At 43.2% G+C, this 25,720-nt stretch overlaps 1 protein-coding gene across 7 annotated transcripts in view; it reads right to left on the bottom strand.

The window, feature by feature from the left end:
* Positions 1-2,105: 2,105 nt before the first annotated feature.
* RUFY3 (RUN and FYVE domain containing 3) overlaps positions 2,106-25,720 on the bottom strand; it is a 50,693-nt gene continuing 27,078 nt past the window's right edge. For 4 of the 7 annotated variants that reach the window (XM_079990846.1, XM_079990847.1, XM_079990848.1 and 1 more), the window contains 14 exons: positions 23,332-23,455; positions 21,323-21,384; positions 20,132-20,197; positions 19,956-20,025; positions 18,299-18,391; positions 17,453-17,539; positions 16,543-16,710; positions 14,928-15,025; positions 10,569-10,688; positions 8,866-8,989; positions 6,830-6,909; positions 5,481-5,508; positions 4,489-4,563; positions 2,106-3,680 (listed from right to left, as the gene is read on the bottom strand). In XM_079990846.1, the coding sequence (XP_079846972.1) occupies positions 3,537-3,680; positions 4,489-4,563; positions 5,481-5,508; positions 6,830-6,909; positions 8,866-8,989; positions 10,569-10,688; positions 14,928-15,025; positions 16,543-16,710; positions 17,453-17,539; positions 18,299-18,391; positions 19,956-20,025; positions 20,132-20,197; positions 21,323-21,384; positions 23,332-23,455 (1,339 nt within the window). In that variant the 3' untranslated portion in view covers positions 2,106-3,536. Of the gene's footprint in view, positions 3,681-4,488; positions 4,564-5,480; positions 5,509-6,829; positions 6,910-8,865; positions 8,990-10,568; positions 10,689-10,885; positions 14,112-14,927; positions 15,026-16,542; positions 16,711-17,452; positions 17,540-18,298; positions 18,392-19,955; positions 20,026-20,131; positions 20,198-21,322; positions 21,385-23,331; positions 23,456-25,720 lie in introns of those variants that run through there. The other 3 variants (XM_079990850.1, XM_079990851.1, XM_079990852.1) reach the window with 1 other exon arrangement.

The raw sequence follows: 25,720 nt of genomic DNA on the forward strand, positions 1-25,720 counted from the left end.
ATAATTAATAATAATATATTATTTGTACCCCACCCATCTTGCTGGGTTTCCCCAGCCACTCTGGTGGCTTCCAACAAATACTAAAAATACATTAAAATGTCACACATTAAAAACTTCCCTAATCAGGGCTGCCTTCAGATGTCTTCTAAATGTCAGGTAGTTGTTTATTTCCTTGACATCTGGTGGGAGGGCGTTCCACAGGGCGGGCGCCACTACCGAGAAGGCCCTCTGCCTGGTTCCCTGTAACTTGGCTTCTCACAGGGAGGGAACCGCCAGAAAGCCCTCGGCGCTGGACCTCAGTGTCCGGGCAAAACGATTGGGGTGGAGACACTCCTTCAGGTATACTGGGCTGAGGCTGTTAAGGGCTTTAAAGGTTAGCACCAACACTTTGAATTGTGCTTGGAAATGTACTGGGAGCCAATGTAGGTCTTTCAGGACTGGTATTATGTGGTCTCGGCGGCCACTACCAGTCTAGCTGCCGCATTCTGGATTAATTGCAATTTCCGGGTCACCTTCAAAGGTAGCCCCACGTACAGCACATTGCAGTAGTCCAAGCAAGAGATAATAGAGCATGCATCACTCTAGCGAGTCAGTCCGCGGGCAGGTAGGGTCTCAGCCTGCGTACCAGATGGAGCTGGTAAACAGCTGCCCTGGACACAGAATTGATCTGCACCTCCATGGACAGCTGTGAGTCCAAAATTACTCCCAGGCTGCGCACCTGGTCCTTCAGGGGCAGTTACCCCATTCAGGACCAGGGAGTCCCCCACACCCGCCCACCCCGTCCCCCAAGAACAGTGCTTCTGTCTTGTCAGGATTCAACCTCAATCCATTAGCCGCCATCCATCCTCCAACCGCCTCCAGGCACTCACACAGGACCTTCACTGCCTTCACTGGTTCCGATTTAAAAGAGAGGTAGAGAAGGGTATCATCCGCATGTTGATGGACACCCAGCCCAAACCTCCTGATGATCTCTCCCAGCAGCTTCATGTAGATGTTAAAAAGCATGGGGGAGAGGACAGAACCCTGAGGCACCCCACAAGTGAGGACCATGGGGTCTGAACACTCATCCCCCCCCCCACACACCACTTTCTGGACACAGCCCAGGAGGAAGGAGCGGAACCACTGTATAACAGTGCCCCAGTTCCTCTAGACGGTCCAGAAGGATGTTATGATCGATTGTATCAAAAGCCGCTGAGAGATCCAGCAGAACTAGGAAACAGCTCTCACCTTTGTCTGTAGCCCGCCAGAGATCATTAGCCAGTGCAACCAAGGCAGTTTCAGTCCCATGATGAGGCCTGAATCCTGATGGGAAGGGATCCAAATGGTCCACATCCTCCAGGCATGCCTGGAGTTGTTCAGCAACCACCCGCTCAATCACCTTGCCCAAGAATGAAAGATTTGAGACTGGGCGATAGTTGGCCATACTGGCCGGGTCTAAAGATTTTCTTTTTAAGAAGCGGTTTAATGACCACCTCTTTCAGCGGGTCTAGAAACACTCACAGAGGGAAGCATTCACCACCCCGCAGAGCCCATCGCCCAGCCCTTCCCAGCTTGCTTTTATTAGCCAGGATGGGCAAGGATCCAGGAGACAGGTGATTGGTTTCACACGTCCTAGCAGCCTGTCCACATCCTCGGGGGTAACGGATTGAAATTGATTCCATGCAACTCAACCAGACAGAGCTCCAGCACTCTCCCACCCTGGCCCTGCTCCCATGGTGGTATCTACCTCCTTCCAAATCTGAGCGACTTTATCTGCAAAAAATTAAATTGCGAACTGCTTATTAAGCAGATATACTCTACAGTTCCTCTTGCTTGCAGCTATATTTTCCTCTCTACAGTTGCAAGGATGTAATTGTGCTACTGGTTAACCATGTCTTCCCTGAGAATGAAGTCTAAAGCCAGGACTGCAGCAGCTTTGTTCAACCCTTGATGCTCCAGCTGTTTTGGGCTGGTGGTTTGGGCTACCTGGAAGGCCACTGCTTGGGAAGCCTAAACTATTAAATTTCAGTAACTAATTGTAGTGTTATAGCTGGAACTTCAGATCAGTCATGACTTAAAGCCACATACCCTTCTACTCCATATAACGTATCATAAAATAAGCCATGTAAAACTTCAGTATGTTTATAGTAAAGATTGTCTGCACAGAACAAAACCTAGCAAACAAAACATACAGCAGTTTTGTACATATTCAAATACATTGTGCAGTTTTGATTTAATTTCCAGTACAAGTAGGTCTCTTCACACAACACACTTTGTGGTCTACAGTTCAAGAAAGCAGCCACCACTGTAAGAGTTAACGTCTGCGGCTGAGTAATCTTTTCAGATCAAGGTATATTCTATATCACACTGACAGGTTTTCAGAAATCCATCGTTTTATGGGTAAGCAGCAGTATTGCGTTATACGCCTTCTTAAATTTACATTTACATAAATAGGGAGTACTGCCCACATAGTCCTATTGTGTCAATCACATCTACAGCTTGAATAAGCAGCTTTGCAAAAAAAAAATGTCAAGTCATTTACAATCGGTTGCTGTCCTTGTGGGTATTCTGCAAAAATACAGACTCCCAAGTTGAGAGGCCACCAGACATATGTGAGTTTTTGTGCAGTCAAAATAATTTTTGTACACAGTACATTCTCTTTCAAATATTTTGGTTACATACAATGCATTCTTTTAAGCAGCAGCATGTATAAAGCGCAACCCTAAAGAAAACACAAGTTCAGGCAAAAAAAATAAACTTATTTGTGGTATTTTCATCTTTGGCCAGACAATCAGTTGTAGTTTGTTTGTACAGATCACCTAATTTAGTGCCAAAGACCTGTGGAGCTTATTCAGCTGCTACATTTTTGCACACACATGTGCAATTCTGTAGGCTATAAAACATGGGTAGAATGCACCACCAAGTCCTCTAGAGGGTTTTGTAATTCAGATTGAGGGCTCAAATTGCAGATCGCACAGGTCTGCTGGCAAGGCAGAGTACATTCACATAGCTCGCTCTTAGGAAATCGGACTGAGAGTGGCTCAGTGTCCTTGCCCTAGGCTGAAAATAAAGGATGAAGTGGCTTAGGCAAGACACATGCCTAGTTTGCATAGCACTGGAGAAGTAAAAAGAGTGCCATGGTAGGAAGAGTCCTATTTATCCTTATGGGCACCCATGCTCAGGTTGTACTGCTTTCCCCCAGGGAGCAGTGTCTAGATACACCTCCACCAATATCTTCTGTGTCTTCAAAAACTAAACATCTCAAGATTTACAGAACCTGCTTTTAATGCTTGTTCATCCCTAAAGCATCTGTAACACCAGTGCATGTCAGAATCTGGGTAGAACTCGGGAGTGGTTCACCCAGGTCTTTTAAAGGTTTAAAAGTTAGGGCTGATTGGTCAATTCACAGCCCCCACCCCAACACGTACTCTGATTCTGCAAAAGCAGACAAAGGTGTTCTTTTGAATAACTCTCCAAGATGTTGCAGCGTTCAGAAGCTTCCATCTGGTAGAAATAAGCTGCCTTTGACAGGACCGCTGCCTATCACCGTTGGAGTCCTACGAAGGGCTTGCCGAATATTGCTGCATCAAATGCTTGTGGCACAGGTTACAGACCCGCTCTGGGTAAATGCTGGAAGGAAGGGGCAGTTCGTTTGCTGAACAGCCTTCACAGAACACTCCGCCACAGTTCTTGCAGGTGTTCTGAAGAGGGGAGAAAAACAAATGGAAGTTAAAACCAGCAGTACATTTCCTCCTGAAGGGAGCAAGAGGAGAGAATCTCACATTGCCTTGTGTTTGTTTCAGGTTAATAGCTTGTCCTGTCCTTCGGGCTCAGGTTGGGCAGTTACTTCTGTTCACTATTTGCAGACTAGTTGCACTGCAGAAAGCGTGCTGGGGAGACCACACATTACAAGGAATGCAAAATAACTTTAGCTAGGTTTTAATAACAAAAACTCCTTTTACATTCATTATAATATATCAATAAGCATTACCCATCCACCAACCCAACCACCAGGGTACTGAGAGAGCTAGGTGCTGCTCTTTATATACTATACCCAATTGCTGACACAGCTTAATTAACACAACTTAACAGCACCGGCTATACTGCTTCACAGCTGTAAAACTAGGTCATGTTATTTGCTCCCTTAAAGCAGTATTTCCCAACCTTGGGCCTCCAGCTGTTTTTGGACTACAATTCCCATCATCCCTTGCCACTGGTCTTGCTAGTCAGGGATGATGGGAGTTGTAGTTCAAAAACAGCTGGAGGCCCAAGGTTGGGAAACACTGCCTTAAAGACATACACATCTTGTGGAACAATAATGAACCTTCAAATTTAAATAGACCATTCAACAACTTCCTCTCATTGCTGCACACACAACCCCCATAAAGCAGGTTATGAGAGTGGTCAAAAAGTTTGCATCTGTTATTCCTACAAAAGGCTGAGTACACTACCGGGGCAGAAGATGGTTTCTCCAAGTTAAAGCAGGTGAGCCACTCTGTTTAATTTTACCTTTCTTTTGCTCTGTGTACTTTCTTCTTGACACAGCTGGCACAACTCTAATTTGCCAGGTCCAAGGGGCTGCTCCTAAATAATTGAAAAACATGTTATTTAAACATACAGTTAGGCTTTTTTTTTTTTTGCTAGCCTTTTGATGTCTCATGTGAATGTTTTGCTTACAATTTGCTGAAGCCCTCCCACTCAGACTTAAATCCCAGATGAGCTGAGTAGGCGCCAAACTCACTACTTCCCCTTCTGAGTTTGTGCGCTTTGAACATTGAAGCAGAACTCATTTGAATTTACCATTTTATAGTAATATTTGTATAGTACTCTGAAGTGGTCAGAGCACTTCATATGCATTGGCTAGTTGTATAATCCTTATCAACAATCCCATAAAGTACCGTAAGTCAGTATTATTCCCCCATATTAAAATACACAGAATTCAGATTCAGTCCCTTTAAGCTGGCAATTCCCAGACTACTTACTACAAAACTAAATTCAGTACTACTCTGGGTGGCCGGGGCAACCCAATCAGATGGGTGGGCTACAAATAATACAAATATGAGCTTGGACACCAAGGCCAAAATTTGCAACAACAGGAATTTTGTGTGGACTGGAGTTTCCTCATTAATTTTATGGTTTATCAAAATAAATTTCTAACAACGCTTCTGTTCTCATTGGAGGGTACATGCTTACAGCAGGCAGGGGTACAGAATACAACATTTTAACATTTCACTTAATGCTCAAAATATTTATACACAAATATTTGGAAATTTACAAAAACAAAAGAAAAACTTCAAATCTATAAGCCAACATTCTAAAACCAACTTCTTGATTTTTGACAAGTAAGTCAAAGACAAAATTACATGTCAGCATCCCAAAACCATCTGCACACCACTCAAGCTGCTCAGCCTCTTTAGCAATTCATCATTTTAAATATTTTCCTGCATATTAAAGGCTCTTGGCTATTGACTGTTCTAAAATAAGCAACATAGATGACTTACATGCTCCTCTTGCAAGATAGGAGGTGCCCTGGAAGATAAATAAGACATTAACTTTGAATGTTATTTCATCCACATCTTAACTAATGCAAGCTGGCCATTAGGTTTGTTCTGATTTGTCATAATGGTAATGTGGTCACACACATTCATAATAATAGATGCTCTAAACATAAAGTAGGGTTGGTTGTCCGTGCCTCATACCAAGCTTGTCAAAGGTAGAATACAATCCATAAAATTAAAGTTATGAACTCCCAGGTTTTTACCAGCCTACCATGCAATGAACTCTCAAAATCCAAACACAAGGCCCTCAAGCTACTTTGTAAGCATCTGATTAGATTTACAAGAGAGCTCTGCTTGTCCACATCTTGGACCCAGAAACTAAGATGTGCTTTCTACAATTGTCAAAACTAAGACACATAAACCACATTGATGAGCACATCTACATGAAAGTTGCTTGTTTCACACTTCAGCAGAAGCCAATAGTTCAAATAACACTTCCCTAGAAGAGCCACCACAATGTGGAGTTTTGTATTATATGCCTCTGGGACGCGGGTGGTGCTGTGGGTTAAACCACAGAGCCTAGGACTTGCCGATCAGAAGGTCGGCAGTTCGAATCCCTGTGACGGGGTGAGCTCCCATTGCTCGGTCCCTGCTCCTGCCAACCTAGCAGTTCGAAAGCACGTCAAAGTGCAAGTAGATAAATAGGACCGCTCTGGCGGGAAGGTAAACAGTGTTTCCATGTGCTGCTCTGGTTTGTCAGAAGCGGCTTAGTCAAGCTGTCTGCGGACAAACGGCGGCTCCCTCGGCCTATAGAGATGAGCGCGCAACCCCAGAGTCGGTCACGACTGGACCTAATGGTCAGGGGTCCCTTTACCTTTACCTATGATATCTATGCTACCTGAACAGACCCAACAATTTCCCTAAGCTTCTGTTTGGCCACTAAAAACCACTGCAATGGCCAAGCAATTTGGAGGGAATGTGGCATCCTGAATCTGGGCATCCAATGCCCTGCAAGAAAGCAACTGTAAGCTCACAGCAAAGCTCACTCTCCAGATATGCCACCTTCAGCATAACTTATCATGGGATGTTAACTATCCTCCCTAGAGTACTTATCATAGCTGGAACACATGCTAAAAATGGTGTGCAAATATAGTATAATTGAAAAATGTCTGGATGACAATTGTCTAAATTCAGCCATTGTTTATTAGGATGTCCCGCACAAACATCAGATAAAATTTCATGTGTGTGAGTCTACAAGAAGTCATCTTACTAGCTGAAAAACTGGCCACTGAATCGTAACCACCAATACCTGTATGATCAAAGAGAATATGAATTGAATATATGGTCCATACTTGCTTGGAAGAACTGTCTGCCCCTCTTTTATTGGTGTTCTCCACGGAGACTCTCCTTCCATGTGTTTGCTTCCTGCATCCTGTCAGAACAAACAGATACTGAATCCACAAACTTTTGGCCACCATGAAACTACCTACTACTACTAGAAGAACTAGAGATCACTTAAGAGAAAATAACGAGAATTGTGGTAACAGAAATTGCCATGTGCGTGTGTTACTCTGGGGATATATGTGGTTATCCTTCATTTCCTGGCTTGATTTAATGTGCTGGTAAAGGTAAAGGTAAAGGTACCCCTGCCCGTACGGGCCAGTCTTGACAGACTCTGGGGTTGTGCGCCCATCTCACTTAAGAGGCCAGGGGCCAGCGCTGTCCGGAGACACTTCCGGGTCACGTGGCCAGCGTGACATCGCTGCTCTGGCGAGCCAGAGCCGCACACGGAAACGCCGTTTACCTTCCCGCTGGTAAGCGGTCCCTATTTATCTACTTGCACCCGCAGGTGCTTTCGAACTGCTAGGTTGGCAGGCGCTGGGACCGAGCAGCGGGAGCGCACCCCGCCGCAGGGATTCGAACCGCCGACCTTTCGATCGGCAAGCCCTAGGCGCTGAGGCTTTAACCCACAGCGCCACCTGGTACTAACCTTTAAAGCCCTGAATGATTTCAGACCAGTTTATTTGAAGGATTCACTTGCACACTTATTTAAAATGGGCAACATCCCTTTCTTCTTTGCTGTGACTCCCCCAAATCAGTTTCAGGGGGTCCCCAACCATCTTGGCAGATTAGTGTCCATTCAGCTGCCAGGCTATTACTGAAAATCTATGCCTTTCTGGAAAAAGTCCTCCCAATAAGATGAACAATGATAAACTTAAGATTACAATAAAATGTCCTTCTATTTAAATCTATCTTTTTACAGTGGTGTTTTTAAATATGATACAGGCAGTACACCCCACCCTCCCTTCACAGCATATCAAATAAAATTACATCAATTAAAAGGAGGGAGTTTCACAGAATACAGGCCATTAATGAGCAGGCTCTGTCCTCTAGTTCTCACGAATTGAACTGATCTTGATTTATTTAAAATTTTTGGAAATTCACAGAACAGCTTATATTAAAATTTCTGTAAGCAGTGCAGAGTCTTAAAAGCAGGCCAGGAGGCAAGGGCATGCACACAACAATTGTACACCCGCATATACCTCTCTCCTTTCTTTTTTTTTTCTTTTTTTTGCTGTAAGCACAAATGCAGAAAAGCAGCAGCTACTCTTAATGCATGCAACAAAACAGGCACCTATCGTCACACATGAGGATCGATGGACGATTTGCAGGCTGCTTTTACCTTTTTTACTTTTTTCTACATGCAATTTGCACGTGCACAGGGGGATTTTATCAGCAGCAGTTCAGGGACCAACCTCCAGGTCACCTGCCCCTTCCCCCCGTCTGTTTTTTTAACTTAAAAAAACCCACACTACTTGCCACGGTGCTAGTGAGACCCTAGCCACTCACCATCTTAATCAACTGGAAGTCAGGCATTAAACGTTGCAGGTCCCGTGCTGTGGGACACTTTTCCGGCACCCTCACTTTTGACTTAAAGACATCTCTCGATATAGTTGTTTAAACTATTCTTGAGCAGCCAGTAATGGTAATTCTTTTTCTCTACTGCTTTTAATATTCCTTTAGTGTTTCTATATTGCTGTACACCACCCTGATTTTTTAATGTTTAAGGGCGGTATATAAAGAGCTTATAAATAAACAAATAAGTATACTCAAAGTCCTAAATTTACATTTAGACCTACAAATTAGCTAATGCATGTTTGTGCTCTGGGTCTGTGCCCTTTTAAATAACCTAGCAATGTCCTTGCAGGAAATTCACCAGCTTTGAATCACCTCAAGCTGTTACAGTATACTTATGCTTCACTGTGACCAACAGGAAACACAAACCTCAACAACAGCAACAGTAAAATAAGAAGAATCCTAACAGGTTAAAAAGAGTAACTGAAGTAAAGCTACAGTTAAGCACCAAGAAGCAGAAGAAGAACATTACTGTTTTAAATCCGGCCTTCTGGAATCCTTTGTTTTGGCTGTGCAAGCTTCTGTTCTCTTGAATTCCAGGGTGGAAATGTGACCATCGCTCTCGCTCCCGTTTCAGTTCCAGTTCCAGCTGGCCCCTGAAGTAGCAGCGTGGAGAGAAAGTGTGTTAAGGACAAGCTGTAGTTTACTGACCCAATAAAAAAGGCCACTGAAAGAAGGAAAGGATTCCTATTTTTTATGCTCCAGATTGAGAATTTCAAAAACGACCCCTCTGAAGAAAACGGCATCGCATCCGAGTCGCACCCTTGGCCCATCCCAATGCCAAACTTTGTAATCTTGCCTTCCTCTGACTCTGCTAGCCTTGCTGGTACCCAGCTAAGCAGTGTGGCATCAGGTTTGCATGCAAAAGGTCCCAGATTCAAGCCCCAGAATCTCTAGGTGGGGCTGGAAGCCCTAGACAGCCACTGGAGACAACGCTAATTCAGGTGGCCCAATGGTCGGACTCAGTATAAGACAACTTCCTATGTTCCTGCATTGACCAATTTCATTTCATTTTTAAATTGCTAGAGCACATAGAATCATAGAATTGTAGAGTTGGAAAGGATCCGGGGGTCATCTGGTCCAACGCCCTGCAATGCAGGAATCTCAACTAACGCATCCATGACAGAATACATCATTATGTACTCAGTGTGAACACAGAAAGACATGGGTAAACCCGGAGGCACATGAGCCATGATTCACCACTGCACACAAGAACAGTGTGCATCAACAGCACTTCCCCTGCATGGAGACTTGCAGGTTCTATGCACAGCTTATGATTTCTCATGTCTCCTGCATGAACAGGTAGAGGATCAATATTAGCTGTGCACGAGTATCACAAAGGCCAAGAACATAAGGAGTGGTGAATGAGTATGCCCGTTTGGGTGGGCATCGTTTAATACATTCACTTGTGGTTCTTCTAAAGTGGCCCACCGATTTGCACACATGGGTGACAATCCAGGCAAATCTCTAGGCACACAGGCCGCTGCTGAAGATGGAGGAGACAACTCTTAAAAGCCATATGACTTACTGTCATACCTCGGCTCCCAAATGCCTTGGGAGTCGAACGTTCCGGCTCCCAAACGATCAAAAACCGGAAGTGTTCCAGTTTTCTTTTCTTTTTTTTTTTTGGAAGCTCAACAACCGGTATGGCTTCTGCTATTGTTTCTGGCATGCCTGGGCAACCGGGAACCAATCGGAAGCTGCACCTTGGTTTCCGAACCTTTCGGAAGTCGAAAGGGCTTCCAGAATGGATTCCATTCAACTTCCGAGGTCCGTCTGTACTGACTTACATTGGCTGGCTACACAAATGGGAAGAAGCTCTTCTTCAGCCTTAAGCTTTGAGATAGCTCAGTTGGCAGAGCATGAGACTCTTAATCTCAGGGTTGTGGGTTTGAGCCCCACGTTGGGCAAAAGATTCCTGCATTGCAAGGGTGGGACGAGATGATCCTAGTTTTCCCTTCCAACTCTACAGCTCTACGATTCTACTGAAAGATGTATATGGACTTACACAAACAAGAACTTAACAGTTTGGAAATGTCACCCTTGTTTTGGAGAGGCTTGCTATGACAACCTGTGAGGAATCCTGCAAAATACGCAGAACATGCAAAATGTTCCAGCAGAGCTGGAAAAAGGCTGCTCAATAAAATCACACACAAATAAATCAGTTCTGTTCACCGCTGCTTGGTGAGCTGTTCCACCTCCATCTGAAGGCTGTTGATCTTATCCCCAAACTCCTGCTTGAAGAGCCGATTGTCTTCCTCCAGGGACTGACGCTCCTTCTCTGCATGTTGCAATCTGGATTTGAGCCACATGAACTTGTGATAAAAAACAAAAGCCATGGTGGGGAGGAAGACTGAGGTTAAACAATAAATTAAAGAAAAAACTGAGCCCAATGAAAGATGAGAGGAAACGTATGGGAACAGGAAGTGAGAGGGGGAACCAAAAGAAATCTAAAGAAAAATCAAAATGGAGGTGAACCAGGCAGAAGAAACTTCTATTTTCAATTTTTTTTATTCTATAACTACAGTTTACAGTCATTAGATGATAAACATAAAACATCACTTTTATCCATAGTCAAAGCAAATCTCAATTACACAGTATTTGTAAGTCATTTCTTTTAAATTTACGTTACATTGCAGCTTTATACAAGTAATTGGAACTTGCATCATGGGTTACCTACTATATTAAGAAATTAGTGCATTTGTCTGGTCTCTTCCACAACTGTTACATCAGGTTAAACACACACGGATCCAGAGTGGATACAAAGTCGTGGACAAGTATTTAGGCTTCCCAATCTACTTGAGGCATCACTGCAATTGGGGGGGGGGGCAGGGAGAGAAATGCACTTTCACAACACAGGGGCTGATTTCAGACTGCATGTTTTCACCAGCCTTGTGGCATATACTCAGCACAGTGGCCTAACTGTAGGGTGGACAAATAGAGGCAGTCACTCAGCAAAAATTATGGAGCTATCACATATTCCAGTCCACCTCTGAAATACCATCTTCAAACAGACTCAAACGTGATTTAATCAGGCATATGGCACAGTCCTCCATTTACCAGCTCAGGATGCTGACGGGGCATCACTTCCTTGAAAGAATCCCACTGTCACAAACTCTCAACAGTATGAAGAACTGTATCATGTGCCCAGTTCGACATCCTGACCCTTTCTTGGTGAGTGGCTGGCAGAAGCACAGCAATTCAATCCAACAGAGGGGACTGACTCATTAGCAAATCACCGTCAAGATCAGTCAGCAAAATAACACTTTCTCTTCCTTAACCAGAACAAAGTCCACCAGACCATTCTCTGAAGGGCTAAGATGGCGACAGCTTCCGCTTCCAACCATTATTCTAAGCTACCATCCTCTGTTCTCACTCAAACTAAGGCATCCTACGGCCAACTAGCAGGAACCAGGTATGACTCTGAAGCATCACTTCAAAGGACATTTTAAACAGAAGGAATTATGGACTAGAATTCGGAAGCTGTGTATTTGTTCCCTTGTCCTCTCTAAGCATGATAATCATAGCACAGCCTATGTGAAGCCAGCCAAGTGTCTTTTGCTCATGTGAAAGCTAAATCCTAACTACAAGAGGGGTGTGGCATCGTAATAATCCTCGCCACCAAATTGGATATTTTAATGAAAGATGTTTACTTTAGGATGGAATTTAAATTGGTGCCTAAATAGACATTGCTCCAAATTAACTGGGTACAATTACAAACATGCCACACCAAAGTGTAATTCTTAAGGATTCTTACTTTAAAGGAAAAGAGCAAAACATCTGCTCTGCCAGTTTTACAAGGAATACAAGAGTAAGATTCAGCCCCCTAGATTCTAAAATCAGCCAATTATTCCCCTCCCCCATCTTTTAAAAAGTCAATTTTCCCCATTTTGCTTGAACACAAAACAGGAGATTTCCATGGGAGGGAACTGAAAAAAGAACAACAGACTATTTAAAACTATAAAACTAATTTGGACAGCTGGACGAGTATTGATAATGACTCTACACACTAAAGGCTGTTTAGGGACTAGCACAGTGAACTCTTGCAGTCACGAGAAAGACCCCTAATTTAATCCCAAAACAAAAAAATGATGTTATTTTGAGTTCCAGCAAGGTGTTTTCCTATGCTTTCTAGGTTTTAGTCGGTCTTTCAGTAAGTCCCCTGTTTGAACCAAACACTTAGAATCAAAAGTTAACAAGATCAAAAGGCAACTTTAAGCAATAACGATCTAGTTATCGTATGCTGTAGCTACTCTGAGTCAATGACTGACCAGCAGTAAAACACTACCAGTTCCATTCATCCTCTTAAACAAGGTAAGAACCATAATGAACTGTTCTGCAAAATACATTATTCCATCTTTCCTAAAAGAGGAAGAGAAGATAACACACACCTATTATGAGAGTCCTTCTAGAAAAGAGAACCACTGTTTATTTTTTAGGGAAATGAAGGCAGAGGTAGAAGGCAATGCAGAAACGAAAAGGGCTTTCCATTTTAAAATATAACTAGCGACTAGGCATTGCATCCATGTCACTGGAGGGGGTTGAATGAATATGTCTTTCTCTAATGCAAAAGGGTTGGCATTGGCGCATTGTCTTAGTGCGTCCTTGCGCTGCAAAATATTCTGGTTACAGTTCGTTACAATTTTGGTTTGCATTATTTGTTTTGTATTATTACTGCCCTCCTCTGGATATTTCCTTACGTCCATGTACAGTGGATTATATCAAAATAATGGGGTTGTGGGATCATTGGAATGGGGAGGTGGGAAAAGACACCGAACAAGACAATTGTATCTAAATGCAATTGAGAAAAGGTGAAAAGAGCAAGTCCAAGCAGAAACACATTTTGTTCTGCTATAAAGCAAAACTGTGTAATCTCGCCCCATTTCAGCTGGGGTGGTTGGACGCACAATATCTGTGAACTGGTGCATCCTTTGAGTTGTGTGCTGAGCACACTGTGCATATCAGACCCACTTTCCGTCTACATAAATTTGTGATAAATGCACAGTTGGGGTGGGGGTGGGAAACGTGCAATGCAGACAAGCCTTTGGTAAACAAGGACTAGGCCCTTCTAATGGAAAGTTCTTTCGACGTGAGCTTGTCCTGGTCTTGAGATCAAATGGGACAGAAAAGCTAAACGTTCATGGCTTGCAGCAGGCACCCAACTGCTTTAACTCCCATGTGTGTATTTTCTTCATACACTTCACAACAGGGAAACAGAGGGAACTAGCTCAGCTTCCCGCGAATCTGAGAATTTTCAGGGGGAAAGCTTCACACTTTTCCAATATCCTGTCAAGAGTAAAAAGCTTGTGCTGTATACACTAGGTATCAATTGTATGTACAGACCCACAAATCTGTTTTTACTTATGATTTTATGGAGTAGGTTCTGGTCAAATCATTTGTAGTTTAGTAAAGTTTAAGCAACAAATAACTAAGGGAAGGAAGATTATAGGCTACCTTTTCTATTTCCAAACAAAACAGATGCTTAAAAAAAAAAGAAAGAAAAAGAAATCCACCAAATTCCAAGTCAACTTTAGGTGACAACATTTAAGTCTGACATCTAAATTCTCAATCTCTTTTTGCTTTCCCCTCATAACTGAGCTGAGATGTCAAGAGTTGTGAGGCGACCAGCTGCAAAAAAAAAATGCCTAATGGGGCTTCTGAATCAGTTTGTTTGCTGCACTATTTAAGGTTTTTGCCTGTTTCACCAAATCCTTTTCACTATATGATGATAAGGAGATGATAAGGGGGAAATGGAGGGAAAGAAGAGGAGGAAATTGACAGCAGAAGAAAACACCAGTTAATTCAACAGGTATCTGACAATATAATTCAATGTCAATGCTTTTCTTGAAAATACAAACAACAACTATGTATGTGTTAAGAAACCGGTCTTGATTTCCATTCAGTAACAGCAGTGGATATAGCGATAGATATTTCAGTACGGCTAAATCTGGTGTATTTGCAAGGTTCAGCGCTCAAACAGGGGCAGCTACAGCCTGGTTTGGGGTGGCCCTTCCAAACAAGTTCTCTGGTCTCATCAAGAACCCCTCAATTTTGGCAGCAGCGGTAAAAAAAGGGGGGAGGGATGAAAGTAGGCATGGTTTAAACCTTTCTTCCAAGTCCAGCAACCTGATGGGAATGCAAATCACCCCCTCCCCAGTCATCAGACTGATCATTTGAAGGAGGAGGAGCTTCATATCTTGTGTATGTATGTGTGTGAGAGAAACAGTGCATGTTGGTGTGATGTGGCCATACCCATGACTGCCATGCAGTCCTCACTAGGCCAAATTCCTTTTTCCAGGTTACGTATTGGATAATCAGCCCACTTTAACTAACTTCTCACTATACGCAAAGGAGATGGGGGAAATTACTTGTGCCTGCTTCTTCAGGGTAATGCTTTGTAGTGCACCATGTTGAAAATGCTTAACCTCCATTTTCAAATATCCTAAAAATATGTACATTAAGTGTATCTTTTAAAAAAACACCCAACTGAAGGCCAACTTTGTGTTTTGCTTACTAAGCAAGTTTCAATCTTACCTTTGTTCGAGCTGTTTAATGGTAGCAGCCATCTGATTTGTCTTCTCCTCCAAGCGGCTGTTTAGTTCACTCTTTTGTTTCACTCCCAGGTCAGAACTCTAGAAAGGCAAAAAATCACAACACCATCCTTATTTATTTATGCAGCAGTCACCTGCATCTTGCTGTTGACTGAGTATTGTTGATGCTGAAGTACCAAACTGAGAGAAAAATGCACAAACACTGAATAGTTGCAGTGGAAGACCTGGAAAGCCCAGAGGACAAAAAAAGGGAGACACAAGTTCAAGTCCTATTTCAAGCATAGGCTGAGTGCCTGGTCTTTGCCAATCACACTACTGGCCACAGTGCCTCGCTACAGAATTGGAATTGCAACGACCAGCTTCACAAAGCTGTGCTGAAGTGGCCTAAAGGTAAAGGTAAAGGTACCCCTGACAGTTAAGTCCAGTCACAAATGACTCTGGGGTTGCAACGCTCATCTTGCTTTACTGGCCAAGGGAGCCGGCGTTTGTCCACAGACAGCTTCCGCGTCATGTGGCCAGCATGACTAAGCTAAGCCGCTTCTGGTGAACCAGAGCAGCGCACGGAAACGCCGTTTACCTTCCCGCCGGAGCAGTACTTTATCTACTTGCACTTTGACGTGCTTTCAAACTGCTAGGTGGGCAGGAGCTGGGACCAAACATTATTGTAAATAATGTTTACATTATGTAAACATAATGTATCTACTTGCACTTTGACGTGCTTTTGAACTGCTAGGTTGGCAGGAGCAGGGACCGAGCAACGGGGGCTCACCCCGTTGCAGGGATTCGAACCGCCGACCTTCTGATCGGCAAGTCCTAGGCTCAGTGGCTTAACCCACAGCGCCACCCGCATCCCTAACAATTTACATTATTTTAAATACACTTTGAACATTAAAAGTATTGTATATGGCTAAAATACAGTAAATGAAATTTGAAGGATTTAAGATTCTCGACACAAGGTTTACTTCAAGGCTTTTGAACTTATCTACGTAAAGCTTGTGCAAGACTAAATAACTATGATTAACCAAATAGGGAGAAGCAACAGGCCCTGAATTCAAATGCTGAGTTATAAGCACTCCATGTGCAACACTGAACCATGGCAGGGAAAAATTAGCAAGAGAGATTGAGGGGGGAGAGAGACACATACAGACAGAGGAAAGATGCAAATCCCACAGCCCTTTCCCAACCTCTTACTCAGAGGTAAGGTGTAGCTGTTGTGATATCTGCTGCAGCCCAGATAGTTCCATGTGGAGAAATTGTAAAAGGAGCACAGTGCAGTACAGAGATGATGTTAAGTGTCCTTTCACAGAGAAACACACTTAAATTACCCTACAGAGCAGGGCCCAAGATGACGGCTGTCCTACACTACAGCACTATGTTTCTTTCTTATGCATACAATGCCGCAATTGTTCAGGGGAGGTAATAACATTTAATTATGCAAGCCAAGTGAGGTTGAGAATGCCGAGAGTCCTCTTCTTGAACTTCAGGCTGACCAAGCATTTGAACCTTGGTGTCTCATATCCAAACCCTGCATATTTTCCACCATAAAGCTAAGAGGAGTGAGTCATTACCTAGCAGCCAACCTGGTCTTGCTTGCTTACCTGCAGCTTGAAGGAAAGTTCAAGTTTTAGGGCCCTGAGATCATCAAGCTGCTGCCTGAGTGCCACCAGTGCATCTTGCTTCTCGCAAACATCTTTTTCCAGCATCTTCATGGCCAGTTCCATCTCTTGTCTCATTCCAATCTGCACCTCAAGCTCTTTTTCCACATCCTAAATCATACACACATACATACATACATACATATACAGTATATGAAATCTGGAATATGAAAAAATCTACCAACATTGTCCATTCCTCCAGCACAGAAAATGAAAGGTGAATTTTCTATACAAATCCAGAAGAGCAGCAGTGCTAGTTTAGCACATTGAATGCTACTGAATTTATTTTGAGATGAGCCTTTGTAGGCTCCGCTCTATTTTATCAAAGTGATGTTTCTCACATCTGATTAAGTAGAGTCCAGCTTACCATGAATGCTAAAGGTAAAGGTAAAGGTAAAGGTAAAGGGACCCCTGACCATTAGGTCCAGTCGTGGCCGACTCTGGGGTTGTGGCGCTCATCTCGCTTTATTGGCCGAGGAAGCCGGTGTACAGCTTCCGGATCATGTGGCCAGCATGACTAAGCCGCTTCTGGCGAACCAGAGCAGTGCACGGAAACGCCGTTTACCTTCCCGCCGGAGCGGTACCTATTTATCTACTTGCACTTTGATGTGCTTTCGAACTGCTAGGTTGGCAGGAGCAGGGACCGAGCAACGGGAGCTCACCCTGTCGTGGGGATTCGAACCGCTGACCTTCTGATCGGCAAGTCCTAGGCTCTGTGGTTTAACCCACAGCATCACCCACGTTCCGTACCATGAATGCTACTTCTCCATTAATGTGGGAAAATGTCAGTACAGCATGAGATCCAGGGCTTGTAACAGTCTCTTAGACCTGAGCGTTGAGTTGTGCCACCTACCAGCCGCAGCTGTGTTTCTTCCTTTAAGTGTTTCCGTGCTTCACTAAGGGCATGTCCATCTGCAGTTCTGTCTTGCTTGGGCACCTGCTGTTAAATCAGAAAAGCAATGGGGGTTTGTTGTTGTGTTTTTGGTACTCAACAAATATCACAATGATTAAATGATGTCACTTCTGATTTTTCTCTTTTGGCTAAGTTCATGCAAAAACATCATCTTTGTTAATTTATCTGTGTAGCTACTAGGATACCTAAGGCCACACTAATTATTTAAACATCAGTGTGTGTTCGCAATGGATAGCGTACATTCAGATCTTAATGTCTGTCAGTGTGGTGTAGTGGTTAAGAGTGGTAGTCTCGTAATCTGGGGAACCGGGTTCGCGTCTCCGCTCCTCCACATGCAGCTGCTGGGTGACCTTGGGTCAGTCACACTTCTTTGAAGTCTCTCAGCCCCACTCACCTCACAGAGTGTTTGTTGTGGGGGAGGAAGGGAAAGGAGAATGTTAGCCGCTTTGAGACTCCTTAAAGGGAGTGAGAGGCGGGATATCAAATCCAAACTCCTCTTCTTCTTCTTCTTCTAATGCATGCAAGCAAATGACAGCACGAGGACCCTTCTGCACCCCAAGTTCTCCAAGGGGAGCTCTATAATTTGGCATGTCAAAACACATACCAGACAGATAACAGTATAACAGGGGCAGAGAACAGGAGAAATAAGGTGCTTTGCAGTAAAATGCCTTCAGATCCTAGAAAAGTAAGTTGCACTACGTACAGGCAACTCCATGGCAGTGACGCAGTGGGACATGATCTACCTGCAGTTGCTAGACACACACAAACACACTCTCACACACTGACCTTTCTGTTGGATTCCAAAATATATGAACTTTCTTCTTTGACTCGCTCCATGTCCTCTTGCAGTGTTATTATTCTGTTGTTCGCAACAGCAAGCTGTGTGTGTCAATGAGAACAATGCAACAAGTGAAAAACAACAACACTTTTTGTGACTTCTACAGATGCTTTCTTGGCCAAGAGTTAAAATGAACTTGGACTAGGGCAACTGCGGAACTCCTATTGCTGCATGCCAAGACAAATCATGAGAAATCTTACATATACAAAAGTTGGCCAGTGGAAGATAGCTGTGATGGGTTGCTCAAGAAAGGTGTAGCAACCTCTGATCCTGACAGTTCTTAATGGCCTCAAACCAAGACCAAAGAAGAACCAAAGCTACCCAGGCTTTCATGTTCCCTAAGCCTGTGCCGGACTCCCTGATCAGGCCTTTTGAACCACTCTGCCCACAACTTCATAGTCCTGCTTCCTCTAACCTACCATTCCATGTTCATAATTCCTGTCCTTACCAACATATGCCTTCCTTGGGGTAGGTGTCTGCCAAGTCATGTACCAAAATAGTCCTTTACCTGACATCTCCAGGCCATAATGTTATTTGTTTGGTTTGTACTAGTAAAATGTTTGAGAATTACTTCTGAGTAAATACAAATGAGGAACGGCTAAGGGAGCTGGGCATGTTTAGCCTGGAGAAAAGGAGGTTAAGAGGTGATATGATAGCCATGTTCAAATATATAAAAGGATGTCACATAGAGGAGGGAGAAAGGTTGTTTTCTGCTGCTCCAGAGAAGCAGACACGGAGCAATGGCTCCAAACTACAAGAAAGAAGATTCCACCTAAATATTAGGAAGAACTTCCTGACAGTAAGAGCTGTTCGACAGTGGAATTTGCTGCCAAGGAGTGTGGTGGAGTCTCCTTCTTTGGAGGTCTTTAAGCAGAGGCTTGATAACCATATGTCAGGAGTGCTCTGATGGTGTTTCCTGCTTGGCAGGGGGTTGGACTCGATGGCCCTTGTGCTCTCTTCCAACTCTATGATTCTATGAAATAGGATTGGGCTTTTAGCTGGTCAACCATCCTGCATTAACTTGCATACACACAGGAGTTTTGAAGGAAAGTGCCTGTTTTTGTTTTTACAGGGTTCCATATCTGCCTTGGGAGGCAGGTGACGTTGTGGTCTAAACCACTGAGTCTAGGGCTTGCCTATCGGAAGTTCAGCAGTTTGAATCCCCGCGATGGAGTGAGCTCCCGTTGCTCGGTCCCTGCTCCTGCCAACCTAGCAGTTCAAAAGCACGTCAAAGTGCAAGTAGATAAATAGGTACTGCTACAGCAGGAAGGTAAACGGCGTTTCCGTGCGCTGCTCTGGTTTCACCTGAAGAGGCTTAGTCATGCTGGCCACATGACCCGGAAAAGCTCTACAGACAAACGTCAGCTCCCTCGGCCAGTAAAGCAAGATGAGCACCGCAACCCCAGAGTTGTTTGCGACTGGACTTAACTGTCAGGGGTCCTTTACCTTTACCTTTATATCTGCCTCATCATGCTCCAGTACAAAAGAGGTATTCCCTCCATGTGAGAAAAATTATCAAACATTCAGCCCTAATTAACTTAATGCCTGAAACATATTTCCCTCCCAAACATGAATAAAAAGCACATTTCTTTGATTTCTACCTACCTCCTCAGTAAGTTTAGTATTGGATTTTTCTAAAGCATCAACTTTGGCCTGCAGATTATTGACTGTGGCACTGTGAAATTAAGAGACCTGCAGTAATTATACTGAAATGAAAGAACTCAACATTAACAAACCAAGTCTTTTACAGGTCATAATTATATAGGAAAACTACACATTACCTTAAATGTCTGTTCAGCTCTTCCACATAATTTTTCTGGTCCAGAATTGCAGTAATTTGACCATCTCTGGAATTGGGACACAATTAATAATAAGCAATAGCAGCTCAATATTATATATCAAATACATATGAACCAGATGGGGAGGTGGGGGACTCGTTCTATTGTCGTTTTACTTATGAAAAGAAAAAAGACTGAAAGCAACTGTAGTTTAGCAAACATTATAACACCATTCCATAACAATCAGACAAACTGTACTTAATTCCAAGATTATTCCAAACTATGATTAGAGAAGCTTAAGTGTAGTTTGGTGTGATATCTGAATGTACAAACAATGGCTTATAACCAGGTAGCAAACTAGAATTTAAAAACATGGTTTGAAGTGTGTTTGCAAACCAAAGTTTCTGTTAGCTATTGTTTGGTATGATGTCTCAATTAGCAAGCCTACGATCATCATTCATCGTCCAGCATTCAAAATCCAGAGAGTGCTGTACCACAAGGACAGAAGTGAATTCGTCAAGCTGAGTGCTGAGAAAACTCAAAAGCTGACAAGTAGCTCCAAACCATGGTTTGCATGTTGTAAGTTTAGAAGCTCAAACAAGACTTGAGTTGAACCACTGAAAGCAAAACCTTGATTTCCAAGTGTGTATGAGTGAGAATGATGAATAGCAAACATGACAAAAGCAAAATATAATTTATTTAAAAAACTAAACAATAAAGTGACAGGAGTAGTAACCAATGGGGATATTAATTTAATAACTGTGCTAGTATTTCTGTCAACACCTTATCATACAGTATCTTGCATCTGTGTAAGTTAAGTCACAGCTGCTGTATTAAATTTCTTTAACAGAAAAGAATATAGGCACATGTGTTTTCAGGCTCCATATCTGTACTTCAAAGCTAAATATTTTGGCATTCAGATCACTTTAGTACAGCCTATTTCAGGAAAGAAGTTAAACCTTCAAGGCTTCAATATTAACACTAATATTAGCAGATCCCACCCCAAAACAGTTTTGAATTTATATACTGGTTACAATGTCTCCCAAAAGGTTAATGAGATTGTGTTAAGCCTGTAATTGAATGCTGGGGCTATTAATAGGAGGGAAAGTACAAAGCAGCATAATTGTTAAGTTCAAACTAATATATAGTTTCACAGAACATTCTGACGCACTAGTCCAGAGAAAGATTACCTACCCCTCACTTCCCTTGCTGCTGTTCCCATCCTTTAAGTACATTGAAAAATCGATAACTCCAACCTACAAGAGAAGTCAGTAATGCTTCAGGTCAAAACACAACTATATTTCTTCTTGCATGAAAAATTGACTGCCTTATGATTACATGGGCAATAATCAGGTAGATGAGCCAGCTTTGCGTGCTCAGATCTTCCTATTTTCTACTTTTTCAGCAGCAGCTCTCACATCACCAATGGTCTTTTAAACAGCTGTTTGAAATGAAAACATATGGGGGAAACCCCAGTGAAAGCACCCTACTGCATGCAAGTGAATAATTCATCTCACTGGATCATGGCCGCAGTGTGCCATCAGTGTGTTTCTTCCTACTAAGAATGAAACGCAGCTACCCAAAGAAGATGGGAACTATATTTAAATTAATATCAGTCCAGTTCTTCTGCAGACAGCATCTTAGAAGTAGGGTAGGACAACAGATCATAGCCGACACACTTTTTCCCAGGCCACAATCAAATATATATGAACAGAAAATGCAAATGAGATCTACTTCTGTTCAAAAATAGACACGGTTATCAGTCCTCTACAACAAAGGTCACCAGCGTAACACCTGCAGGTGCACATATCACTTTCCTGACACCCACAGGGAATGCTTACTCTTCAGAAATTAGACTTGAAAAAGCATTATTTTGTAGCTAACAGAATAAGCTGTGATGTGTACTTGGATGCAGTGCCTTTGTGGTGCTCACAACACTTTCTCTAATTTGAAAAAGTACCCACAGGCTTAAAAATGTTGGTGACTCCTGCTCTACAATTCTATGTCCATAAATCTAGAAGCCAGCAAAGAGTATGGATCCCATAAACATTCTTAAACATGCAGGTTTCTAGGCCCCATGGTATGGAAGAACTTGCACACTGCTTGAGGAGGGCAGCTTAGCTTGACATCTTCAGTCAGCTGTCCGTGCAGATAGATGTTTTGAATGCCCCTCACTTATCCTGACATCTCTCCCTCCTATCATACTTGAACTTTCTCAGAAGTCCAAGAATAAATCATGAACACTGAGCAAGTCAATATTTTAAATTTTCAAAAATTTCAAAATTGTAATTCTGTACAGAAAAATGGGTGTTTGCTCAACACAAGAGATTTTTTTTCTTTAAAGCACAAAGTACAGATTTTCCCTTGAGGATGCTTTCACCTGGTTCTGAGACGACTTCCTTTTTCTACTTTCACTTCAAATCAGAACAAAGGAAAATAAACTAACAGGCTATTTTACTAGTTTAAAGTAACTAGTAACAAGAATGAAGAAACGGCTGCTTAGAGATGTGCAGAGAACAGCTATATTGTTTCAAATGGAAACAGACATATAGTAAAACCTAAAAAAACTAAAACCCTCTTCACTGATAAATGCCAAGAAAATAGAAAACCATACCACAAAGTATCTTAGTTCCCTAAGCCAAAAAAACCTCAACCAGAAGGAAAATCCTTTATTTAGAGTTCAGTAAATCTTGATTTCTGGGACGCAGGTGGCGCTGTGGGTTAAAGCCTCAGCGCCTAGGACTTGCCGATCGAAAGGTCGGCGGTTCGAATCCCTGCGGCGGGGTGTGCTCCCGCTGCTCGGTCCCAGCGCCTGCCAACCTAGCAGTTCGAAAGCACCTCCGGGTGCAAGTAGATAAATAGGGACCGCTTACCAGCGGGAAGGTAAACGGCGTTTCCGTGTGCGGCTCTGGCTCGCCAGAGCAGTGATGTCACGCTGGCCACGTGGCCCGGAAGTGTCTCCGGACAGCGCTGGCCCCTGGCCTCTTAAGTGAGATGGGCGCACAACCCCAGAGTCTGTCAAGACTGGCCCGTACGGGCAGGGGTACCTTTACCTTTACCTTTACCTAAATCTTGATTTGTGTAGCAGCCACTGACTAGCCAAATTGCATTCCAGTTATGCCTCCCCCCCTTTTAAAAAACTTTTTCAAGAGCCAAATGGAAACAACTAAAGAGCGTATATAGGGGAACAAAATATCCATCACCTGTGAATCCAAGTCTTCACCCTTCATGCAAAAGTTTGCATCAATTACATTCAGACCTACTAAAAGACCAGCAATTATGGCACCTTCTTCTTCCATCATTAGCGCGTTAGGTTCATAAAACTCACTGCAAAACAAGTTGAGATAAAGCTTGTCAAATCACTATATTCCAGACTTCAACAAATCTACTCGTGGTTATTTACTGCTCAGCCTAGTGGATGAGTTGATAAGAAAGCTTTTAAGTTTTACTGTAGTTTGTGCTGATTAGCCAGGAGGCAGTGGAAGCCAAGCCAGTCACTCTGCAAGAGAATCCTTGTTCAATTATCTACATTATTCAATCACAGGAAGCAGGGATTCCAACTTTAAAACAAGGCTAGGAGAATGGGGCAGAGGATGATTAGGGTTCGATACAGATCCTCCATCCCCCAATACATGCAGAGAGATATGTGGGGCAATTTTGATAACTTCAGAGGGGCATGAATATACCTTGTTTTTGGAGGGGGTGGTATTCTATTGCAAACAATTACACAAGGTGGCCAGGAATGCCTTCTTTCCTTCTAAAAACATTATTCATTCACTAAGCGGCTTAGTTACACTCTCCTGGCTACTCTGCACTTTGAGAGTGGCTGAACAAAAATGCCTCTCCCCGGGAATGATGCTATGTGGCACTATATGGGAAAAATAATGGCTGCCCCATCTTTTGTCCATTGAGAACTTGCAAAAGGGAAGATAACTGATTATAGTTTTATTTTCCTGTCCACTTTCATTGCAAAATAAAGTGAATTTTATAAATATATCATTTATAGGCCTTCAGAATTAAAAAATAAATAAATCAAAATGTCAACCAATCAAAACTTTACAACACTGGCTCAGAAATGGCGCAATGAGTGAGTGTGTCTGTCTGTAAGCCAGACGGTTGGTGGTTGGCGCCCACCCTGAGATAGTTGTACACAGAATTCCTTCATTGTGGGGGTTGGACTAGATGACCCTCGGGGTCCCTTTCAACTCTATAGTTCCATGATTCTATGAAAGTAGTCAGCAAGTTTTATAGGGCTCTTCTTCATCCTGGATGTTATATTAAAATAAAATAGCAGTAAGTGCGGGAAGTACCGTATTTTTCACTCTATAAGACGCTCTTTTCCCCCTTCAAAAATTAAGGGGAAATGTGTGTGCGTCTTATGGAGCGTATGCAGGCTCCTTGGATTCAGCGATAGCAACACGAAGCATCCAAAGCGCAGAGGGAGAGCTCCCCCTGCACTCCGGAGGCTTCGCATTGCTTTCGCTGAAGCCGCCTGAAGCCCCCGGAGCGCAGCAGGAGTTCCCGCTGCGCTCCGAAGGCTTGCAGATAGCCGCCTGAAGCCTGGAGAGCGAGAGGGGTCGGTGCACACTGATCCCTCTTGCTCTCCAGGCTTCGCTTCACTGGAGAGGCGCTGCACAGTTTTCCCTCTCTGCACAGCGCCCCTTCAGCGAAGCGGGAGGAGAAATGGAAGGGGCTCCATTTCTCCTCCTGCTTCGCTGAAGGGGTGCTGTGCAGAAAGGGGGAGAATTTTTTTTCCCGGTTCTCCCCCTCCTATGGTCCGGTGCGTCCTATGGTCCGGTGCGTCCTATAGAGCGAAAAATGCAGTACTTGGGGTCATGGTAGAAAAGCTCCAGTATTTGCCATGGCGTCATTTCAGGATTAAAACTGAAACTTTTCTTTCATGGCTCATGAGACCGCATGTACAGGATGGGATCATGACACATGTGCAAGAGGAGGCCCACGTTAGAAGTCTGAATGGCTTGCTTGCATCAAGGTCATTGTGAATAACCAAAAGGCATGTAAAAACAGAGAAAAATCAAAATTCCAAAAGCATTAAGAGCAAGGAAATGGTTTTCCATAACTATATTCTTTTTTAAAAAAAAACAGAAGGCAATTACCGCATGCATTATTTACACTGAATCTGTCTATAGTCCACGCTCTATATCTCAGTTGGTAGAGCATAAGACTCTTAATCTCATGGCCATGGGTTCAAGCCCCAAGTTGGTTGAAAGATTTCTGCATTTGCAGGGGGTTGGACTAGGCGATCCTCGTGGTCCCTTCCAACTCTATGATTCTATACGTGTATTTCTGACCTATAGTGGCTCAAGAGCAAACAGAGAGAATGTGTATGTGCGAATGCACAAACACACCCACAGAGTTTAGAATGGGCAGCTGCTGTGCATTCCCACTCTCCTGAACTGCAATCCATTTGCTGCCAGCAAGATTAATTCTCACTTCATTTCATATGCAGAGTTAGCCTGCGGACAGGAACCTATTTATCTTATTTTTCTACAGTAAAATGTCTAGTAAAATTTTAAGTGCTTTCATAAATTTGTGATAGTGTACACATTTTTTTTCTCGGTGTACTGTGAA

This window comes from Podarcis cretensis (assembly GCF_951804945.1).
Source record: "Podarcis cretensis genome assembly, chromosome: 9".
NCBI classification, from domain to species: Eukaryota; Metazoa; Chordata; class Lepidosauria; order Squamata; family Lacertidae; genus Podarcis; species Podarcis cretensis.